Genomic DNA, 10,211 nt, shown 5'->3' with positions numbered 1-10,211 from the left:
ACCCGTTGTGTTCACGTAAAATGCTGTGCATTGTGTGTTGTGAGTGCAGCAAGACCCACTAAACTATTGGATGTAAGCCCCGGGCGAGCTCAAAACCCAAGGGTTTGCAAGCAAGCGTCGACTGCATCTCAGAATACAGAACAAACCAGAAGGAGTGTTCGATAACATTTCTACGCGGCAACTTGTGTCCAAAATACTTCCCCTCCCGCGCCCCTCTACCCCCTTTAGTGTTACAAGCGCCGTGTGACACCCCCATTTTTGGGGTAAATTTATGTAATTTTTTAAAGAACATCTCTTAACAAGTAAAAAATAAGTAGGTAAGTGAAGTAAGTACACACGGCCACAGTGTTAACTATCCATTTCCGTTTTTCCTCTCGCTCTCATCAAATGGTGATTCTTTGCGATAGAACGAGACGACATGACTGGCCATAGGCATAGATAGTACCTACCTACCTATGAATTTAATTTTTACTCCGAAGTAACTAAGTGTAGATGATTATTTATTTCTATTAAATAGTGTAATAATATAGTACATGTAGGTATAATATGTTATTTAAAAGTCAATTACAAAAGTCGAATATAAATTTTAGAATGCCAAGTAAAACAAAAAAGAAACTTAAGGTTCTTTATTATGTAAACATATCGACAACAAAACATTTGTTTACGGCGCAGTAGTACTTTTAGTTTAACTTTTCTTGGAGTCAAAAACAGAATCCAAATCAAAAACATCACCAATACTTGAATTTGATTGCGAGGCAACTCTGGCTGTGTATCCTGAAAGAAAATCAGAGTAAGTATATGTAAGCAATAATTAATTACTTAAAATTATTATTAAATATACAAATATTGCTGCTGCTGATCTGTTGATACCAATGCCTTACTTTTGAATAAATGGGAAAGTATGAAATTCACGATAGTAATTTATTATCTCCTCATTATTTAGGGAGTAATATTATAAATTAATTCAATATATTAAAATCAAATCAAAATCAAAAATATTTATTCAGTTTAGACCACAAGTGGCACTTATAATTTAATTAATCAGGTTGTCATGTCATGGATGAAATTACACTAAAAACTAATTAAAACAAAAAGGATGGGGAAAATATTCCATTATTCTGTGGTAACGCTAACAAAATTAACGTGTGAATTTTTTATAGACAAATGTAATTCAATATAAAAAAAGTAGGGTAAAATATTCCGTTGACCTGTGGCAACACTTACAAAATACAACCGTGATTTTTTTTGAAAATTATTATTTAATTAAAATGAATTGGAAATGTGCTACTTACGGATAAAACATGATCCCATGCACTTTCTTCGTAATTCCAGTAGCATTATTACATGTTGGAACGGCACAAGACGGCATAATTTAATTATAAAGTGTCAATCTGACGGATATGTAAACAATGCGCGCGCCGGCCATTGACTAATTGCTCTAAAGTCAAATTAGTGCGATTCGGAGTAATTTATATGAATACACATTTACGCCCGTTGACGGTTTCTGGTTTGTTCCGTATTCTGAGGACTGCATTGGCCAAGTAAGTCCTAAAACTTTTCCTACCTGTAGCTAGTCAACAGAGAAACTCGTCCAGGTACAATGTTTTTAAACATTAAAAGTAAAAATACTTTTAATCTAAAGTATAACGTGAGAAAATACAGGCTACAGTGTGACCGGTTGGGAAGGTAGTTAAACAAAATGTCCTAACGAGTAAAGACCCAATACACTGAACTGTCCCACCCGTGAAATTGACAGGGGGGCGCCACCGTCAATACCGGATCGCTGGTTCCGATTTTTGCCATGTTGGAAACTCCTACAGGTTGGAATTTTGTAATGCCACCTGGAGGGAAAGTACTCTTAATACTGTAGATAGAAAATTTTACTCAAAGAAAACATTCCTTTATTTTTGAAAAGAAAGAGAACTGCATTCAAAGATTTTCGAAGATTTTCCGAAAATTCACCACCATACAATAAAATTTTCTGTAAATAATAAAAATAATTTCAGATTTCATCGTTTTTCTTTCATTTGATTTATCAAGTTTGTTAGAGAGATTTCATCCTATTACTTAACCCTAACGATCGATGCAATAAAAATACAGGGTGTAATTTTTAACATATTTTAGTTGGTTCGATTCCCGGGTGTAGCAAGCAAATTTTTGGAAATCTTTGAATGTAGTTTTATTTCTTTTCAAAAATAAAGGAATGTTTTCTTTGAGTAAAATTTTCTATCTACAATATTAAGAGCACTTTCCCTTCAGGTGGCATTACAAAATTCCACCCTGTATAGTTGAACGATTGTGGCGCCCCCTGTCAATGACTTTGGTGGGACAGTTCAGTGTAGGTCATCTCTAACAGTGTGAATTGATGGGATTTTTTTCCCAACTGTGACTGTCTATTAGTTTCAGAAATTATTCAATGCAAACAAACAATCAAATCTTTCCTCTTTATTCGTGTAGGTAGATGAAACAGACTACGATTATAATTCGGGATTTAAATACAAAACTAAATAGGTTGAATAATTTATTTTCAATAAATTAATAATTCGACAATCATACAATAAATAAAGCAATGCACACATTATGGCGTCAACTTACACTACAATTAATTCTTATAGCTCAGGGGTGGCCAACTTGAAGACATAAGATCATACTGTTTACTAACGAAACCCTGGGCGATCTACCACTTACATACTTCTTGAAATCTTAAATGAAACAGCATAGTTTAGTACACAATCATGTAGTATTTTTTGCCTTGCCACGATCGACCGGACTAATAGTCGCGATCGACCGGTTGGCCACCCCTGTTATAGCTCATGTTCCTGGTCATGGGTTTTTAAGGGGTCTAGGGGGTTCGGAAAGCATCAAGATTCGAATCAAATCAAAATCAAAATATTTATTCAGTACTGAGGCCCTTTCCAGGGCACATAAACACGTCCCAAATATAGCTTGCCCCTACCACCACTTCTGGACAACATATGGGCTGGTGTTGAGAAGAAATGGCGGTAGAAACTAGTCAGATTTGGAGATTCTTTATTATTTCAGATACTTTTCTATTTCTTTCTTTTTTTCTTCAAAATGCGGATAACTTACTGACCAGCTGGATAGACCCATTATCTCCTTGCCCCTTGCTTTATTCTGTTTAGACCCCAGACCCCCAATGATAACTATAGGGGGTCCATACGGGACTATTCCCACCTCTCGTTCCCACCGCTGCAACTCCTGTGTAGCCAGGATCCACAGCTTGACCGCCATTAAAAACCCAACCAGTGAAGGCCAAGTTTGTCCCGGGGGAGAGTTAAACTGTCATTGGACCCGCAACGAAATTAATCAGAAGAACATAGGAGTTTTTAACTACAGCTACGCCTATGGGTCTAGAAGTTTAGCAACGTTACTAACAATAAGTTAAATAAATAAATTATCTACTATTTGTACAATTTTATAAATACTTAACATAATTTTAAATAATAAATTGGGGGTCGACTAAGTATGCAGGGACAATAGGGAATATGCATTTCTTTAGCCTTGTAATTATCAAATCACCCAGCAATATTTGTTTCTCAAAAACATCTAAAATAACTAAGATATTTATTATCTTGTGACGTCACATCACCCGTTGAAGCAACACGCAGCGTCCCATACTAGTGACGTCACGACGCTCAGTTAATTCCATTCAAAGTTTAAAAACGTTATTTTTCAGAATCTTTTTAGGCTTTCACTAACGCCCGTATTCACAAACGATGCTTGCTTTAAAAAAAGCAACAAATCTAAAGCACAGCGTTGAATAGAGCTCTGTGATTGGTTCATGTGTCACCCTGTGCGTCCACGCGCGCTGTGAGACCTTATAGCTATAGTAATGATTGTGAATACGGGCGTTAATTATTTAATGCCTATTAACACTATGCAAATTCCCTATAAACGCTATCTTTTAGTTTCCGAAAGATTAGCCTCAAAATAAATAAACTTAAGAGTATTTAAGCTAACTGACTGGGGACTTTAGTCTTTAGTAAGTAGAGGGCGGTACTGGACGTCTTGCCTCTCCTGTGCGTGGTAGGGGGAGGCAGGGAGGTCTTCCAGTTCCGCTGTCTCCTGTGGAAGGACAATACAGGATAAGTAATCGAACAATACAGGATAAGTAATCGAACAATACAGGATAAGTAATCCAACAATACAGTATAAGTAATCGGACGATACAGGATAAGTAATTGAACAATACAGGATAAGTAATTGAACAACATTCTAAACTAACATTCTAAAATTAAGTTAAGGTTAAGGTTTGTTGTGTGCGTTATTGTTGTTTTTTTAAGTTGTCTCTTACATATTCACTCAAACATTGTAAAAGCAATTCATTGGTTCCTTACTCGGTTTGTCGATTCTATATTTTATTATTCTTTGCCTACGCATGAGCAATGCTCGTTAGTTCGAATGACTTGCAGTTTGAATGTACAAGAGACTCGCGCGATGAGTGTGCGACGAAGTGCTCATAGTATCTGTAGATGTAATGCATCGTGTGGTATTTTGATTTACTTTTTCTTTATCTATTATTTTGATCTAATTAAAATTCAATTAAATAATTTAGAAGATCTCGTATCTTATGTATTGGGCTGTGTCTTACTGAGTACCTATACGAATATCTATGAATTCATAATGGGATTAATTAATTATACCTCGAACATTATAATACTTAACTTTAAAACAAAACTTATGACGTCACGTCCGCGATATTATTTACATATTCGTATATTTTTGGTGTTATATTTCACAGCACAACAATTAACAAAGCTCGCACCCTTTTTCGTTATATTGATTGTATTAGTTGAGTTTAGAAACGATCCACTGTGTTACCTCGGACTCGTAAAAAAATATTTTCTACCCTTTATTACAAGAAAAAACCATAATATTTTTTATTAACAGCGGCCGAGTTGAGATATTGTCACATATTTTTTTACATAGGTCTAAATGCGTTTGCGTCTTAGTAATCAAACACAAATATTATTTATCTCTAAATATGAAGTGTAGGTGCGTATGTTTTTGTAATATTGTATTGCGGAGGAAGGTATGTTTGGAGACTGGTACAAATAAAACCGTTTATAGTATAATTTTGTCACTACGTTATGGAGCTTTAATGTTCTTTCAATTTAATACTTTTGGAGTCGTCTACGATAATGGCTAATAATAATAATTTGAATTTTTACTACCAGAATGTTCGTGGTCTCAGGACAAAATGTCTTGAGCTACGTTTAAGCATTCTGGGGAACGATTTTGATGTAATTATTTTGACAGAGTCGTGGCTACACAGTGGCATTTTTGATGGCGAGCTTTGTGATGATAGGTATGACGTGTTTAGGGCTGACCGAAACCTGCTTAGTAGGGGTAAAAGTACGGGCGGCGGGGTGGTAATATTAACACGACGTACACTTGGTGCTACGCGTCGTGACCTCGGTGAATGCGGTCCAACTGAAATACTGTGGGTCACCATACCTTCGCGTGCGTGCGCCTCGAGTGGTGACTTACATATTTGCGCGGTTTATGTCCCACCTGACTTACGTCAAATGCCCTCGGATATTGACTTAATCAGACAAAAAATTTGCAGTGTTATTGAAATTTGTCACAGCGATAACTTTGTGTTACTGGGAGATTTTAATTTGCCGTTTCTTTCCTGGAATCCTGACGGATACCTAACTATGAGTGGGGGGTCTACTGATGTACAAGAAGCGAGTACCCTATTATTAGAATCACTCACATTTCACGGATTGAGACAGTATAACACTTTGAAAAACTACGCTGGTAATACGTTGGACCTTGCTTTTTCGAATCTACCTTTAAATATCTACCCCGCGTGTGTACCGCTGCTTAAAGAGGATCGTGCGCATCCATCATTCTGCCTTGAAGTTTTAGATTTATTAATTATTCCTTTGCGTGAAACGCTCGCTCCGCGGCGGAATTTCGGAAAGGCTGATTATGATAGTATTAATTCATATATTTTAGAGCAGGACTGGCAATCACTTTTGTGTATGGGCACTGTGGACGAGGCTGTTGACGCCATGTATAACATACTCAACTTTTGTGTACGTTCTCATGTGCCCTTTAGTTATAATACAGGGAGGCGAACATATCCTCAATGGTACACGCCGGCCTTAATAAAAATCATAAAAGAGAAGACTAAAGCTCATAGCCGTTGGAAAACATTTGGAAATATGTTGGATTACGATGAGTTCAAATTGCTTCGAAAAAGAGAACACCGTGTTCAAAAGAAATGTTTTGACAGATTTAAATTAAGCTGTGAAAATAGTATCAAAACACACCCTAAATTGTTCTGGACTTTTGTAAAAGCCACTCGAGGCGGGTCGGGCTACCCCAAAAAAATGTGTTTAGAGGGCGTAGAGTATACTGAAGGTGAGGGAATATGTAATGCGTTTAATTCTTTTTTCCATAGTGTATTTGGTGTACCTAGCAATAATTTAATACCTCCACTATCGGAGCCGTTGTGCATAGATACAGTTTCCAACGTGCAGATAAGCAGTTCAGCAGTTGAAAACATGTTGAAAACCTTGGACACGAAAAAGGGTGCTGGTAGTGATGGATTGCCTTCTCTGTTTTGGTCTCGGTGCGCTAAGTCACTTGCTCTTCCCTTGACACTCATATTTAACCGTTCCCTGCGTGAGGGAGTCTTTCCACACAAATGGAAATCGGCACTTATAGTCCCTATACACAAGAAGGGATCACGCACTGATATAAAAAATTATAGAGGCATTTCCATTTTAAACACTGCAGCAAAAATCCTTGAACGTGTGGTATATAACGTGATTTATTCTACGCTCTCACGTTCCATCCCGGAGCATCAACATGGTTTCATGCAAAGGCGGTCCACTACTACTAATTTGGCATGTTTCTCTACTTTCATCCTTGAGAATATGGATCGCGGTGGGCAGGTTGACGTGATCTACACTGATTTTGAAAAAGCGTTTGATCGTGTGGATCACGTGATCCTGCTCAACAAGTTACAAACACTCGGAATCCATGGTGATTTGCTCCGGTGGACTAAATCTTATCTCTCCAATCGTTCACAGGCAGTTGTAATAGGCGGATATCGTTCGAATTTTGTAAACATACCTACCGGAGTCCCCCAGGGCTCTCATTTGGGACCACTTTTCTACAGCGCTTACCTGTATGACATAGGATCATGCATGCAACACACTAGCTATCTGATGTACGCTGACGACAAAAAGATTTTTCGTAAAGTTAACACAAGACAAGACTGTATATTAATACAAAAGGACTTGGATCGTTTGCTTCAGTACTATAGGCAAAATAATATAACTGTCAATGCAGGTAAGTGTGAGTGTATAACATTTACGCGGAAACCAAAGCCGGTCACACACAGTTATCACTTCGATGGAGTAGAAATCAGTCGAAAACTAAATGTAAGGGATCTAGGCGTGTATTTCGATCATAAAATGATACTATCCGACCATATTGAATATGTTATCGGCAAAGCTTACAAAAATCTGGGTTTTGTTCTTCGCATCTGTAAGCCATTCTCAGATATCGATGCAATCAAAATGGTGTATTTTGCATACGTTAGAAGTGTCTTGGAATATGCTGGTTCCGTATGGTCTCCGCAATACAAAGTTTACAAAAACCGTCTTGAACGAATTCAAAAAATATTTATAAATCACCTCAACTTTCGCTGTCGTAATAGCATTAGTAGTTACACAGAAAGCTGTATTGAGCATAACCTCTTATCTCTGGAGCACAGGCGTGTTGTCCTGGACATGGCTTTGTTGTCCGATGTAGTGAATAGCAGGATTGACTGCCCGGACTTGGTCTCGATGATCACGTTTCGTACTCCGAAATATCGCACCCGCAACGTATCTTTGTTGGATACTCCCCAGCACTATACAAATTACAATCGAAACTCATTCTTGTCGCGACTTGTTAGTACATTCAATAAACAATTTGCACACATCGACCTTTTTGCAAGTACTAAATTTACAGTTAAAAGGGACGTCATTAAGGCACTCAGAAACCATTGACTATTATTGACGCAATGAATTGCTTCTTTGTGAATTTTTGTTATTTTTAATTATTATTATTTTTTAACATCTTTTATTCATATTTTTTCCCAACAACAATGTACTTTTATAAAAAGGGAAACCTTTCATTGGCTATACTATCAGTCTAAATCTTATAACTAATATTTTCAATGTATCGCTGTTGGTTTCTATAAAATAAATAAATAAATAAATAAATAAATAAACAATACAGGATAAGTAATTGAACAATACAGGATAAGTAATCGAATACGTAGTAGGTACAGGATAAGTAATCGAATAATACATGATAAGTAATGGAACAATACGGGATAAGTAATCGAACAATACAGGATAAATAATCGAGCAATACAAAATAGAGAGAAGTAATTGAACTACATATACAGGGTGGAATTTTGTAATGCTACCTGGAGGGAAAGTACTGTTTAATACTGTAGATAGAATATGAATGCAGTTCTCTTTCTTTTCAAAAATAAAGGAATGTTTTCTTTGAGTAAAATTTTCTATCTACAGTATTTGATGGGTATATGAGCCGACACTAGCCCATGTTAATATGGGCATATTATTATAAATGGTATGGTGAAGTCAGAAAATTGATATCTTCATTTAATTATTTTTTAATTTTACCATCAGGTGAGATACAGGCCAAGAGCTACCTCGTTGTGGATAAAAAAATATTATATTACCCATTTATTAACACCCTGTATTGCCATACAACGTAAAATACTTGTCATCATTGCATGCATTACTTGTTTGTGTAAAGATGTGTTGTTGGTAGATCTTTGTCAATAAATAAATAAATAAAAATTTACAAACCGTTAATTACCTAATACCTCATGAAACATCCTTTAACACAGTGGTTCTTAACCTTTAAGTCACGAGGGACCATTTTACCAAATTTCTGTCTTGTCAGGGACCACTTTTTTTTTCAAAATCCTATGAAAGGGGAGGTCGATTTCTCGCCCACTATGCGCCGTTTGCGTTGTGTTGACTCGACTCACCACGTCACGTCACTTGTTTATTACGATGTCTTCGTGGACCACTTGGAATGCGTCCAGGGACCACCAGTGGTCCGCGGTCCAGAACCACTGCTTTAACAGAATCATATCGTGTGGATAGAATATGAACTCACCTCGGGGTCTATACTCCGGGACCAGGGTCCCCAGCCGTGGTCCTCCTCGTGGTCATAATGATGCTGGTGCTGTGCGTGCTCATAGTATATCACCTGAAACAAAGAGACCATGTTTTATTTGAAAAAGTTATTTGTAGATTAGTTCTAGGCTTTTTGATGAGCGGCCTACAGTTAGCGGTAGGTCTTTTCCTATAGGATCAAAAGTTAATGTAAAGTAAAAAAGTATTTATTTTTAAAAGATGTCGTAGCAAATCCTACTAATATTATAAATGCGAAAGTTTGGATGTCTGGATGTTTGTTAGGTACTCTTTCACGCAAAAACTACTAAACGGATTTTGATATATCCGTGTCCAAAATTCTGATTGCAACTGTCAAAGAATCTGTTTCCGATCAAATACCTACTTACTTATCCATAATTTTTGATGCGGTTACACTTTAATATTGTATAGTCTTATAAACAAAATGAAAATGTAAAAACATCGAAAACCGTAGATATTTTGACCAAAAACATATTGAAATGGACGGATTATTTGGATTAGGATTATTTAGGATTGAATATAGAAAACCATAAGACTTCAATTTGAAGAACACTACCAAACAAACTTTCCACGAGATGTCCAGACAGTAGCCATTCAATACACGCGATCCTCGGCCGTCGAGGTCGGAGAAAGTGGTCGTCGGGTCATCGTGCGGATTACTCGGAATTTAACATCGATGGGTGTGTTCGAATAATTATTGTTTATGAAGGGATTGATAGCAGGTTTGTGTAAGTTGAAGTAGGTTAATGTGTAGAGAAGATTGGAATGCACCTGTGAGAGGAACATGGCAATTATGCAACTGGAAAACTGATTATTATAAAAATTTAGGGGTTTTACTTGTAAAGGGAAAGCTTCGAGACCCAATTTAAAAGAGAGCACATGAAGCTAAATACCTACTGTGGCATTTTAATTTTTGTACCTAAATATTACTTAGGTACAAAAAGTAACATAATACATAATGTAACTCATTAATAAATGTCGCGTTAAGAC

General features: G+C 36.7%; 1 protein-coding gene across 1 annotated transcript in view; it reads right to left on the bottom strand.

The window, feature by feature from the left end:
• Positions 1–3,852: 3,852 nt before the first annotated feature.
• LOC135084812 (uncharacterized) overlaps positions 3,853–10,211 on the bottom strand; it is a 30,966-nt gene continuing 24,607 nt past the window's right edge. Inside the window, exons 7-8 of the mRNA XM_063979552.1 lie at positions 9,184–9,276; positions 3,853–4,086 (exon numbers count right to left, since the gene is read on the bottom strand). Of these exons, the coding sequence (XP_063835622.1) occupies positions 3,994–4,086; positions 9,184–9,276 (186 nt within the window). The 3' untranslated portion in view covers positions 3,853–3,993. The remainder of the gene's footprint in view (positions 4,087–9,183; positions 9,277–10,211) is intronic.

The sequence above is a fragment of the Ostrinia nubilalis genome, chromosome 27 (assembly GCF_963855985.1).
Source record: "Ostrinia nubilalis chromosome 27, ilOstNubi1.1, whole genome shotgun sequence".
NCBI lineage: Eukaryota > Metazoa > Arthropoda > Insecta > Lepidoptera > Crambidae > Ostrinia > Ostrinia nubilalis.
Note: the sequence above shows the minus strand (reverse complement) of the source record. Positions and strands in the feature narration are given on the sequence as shown.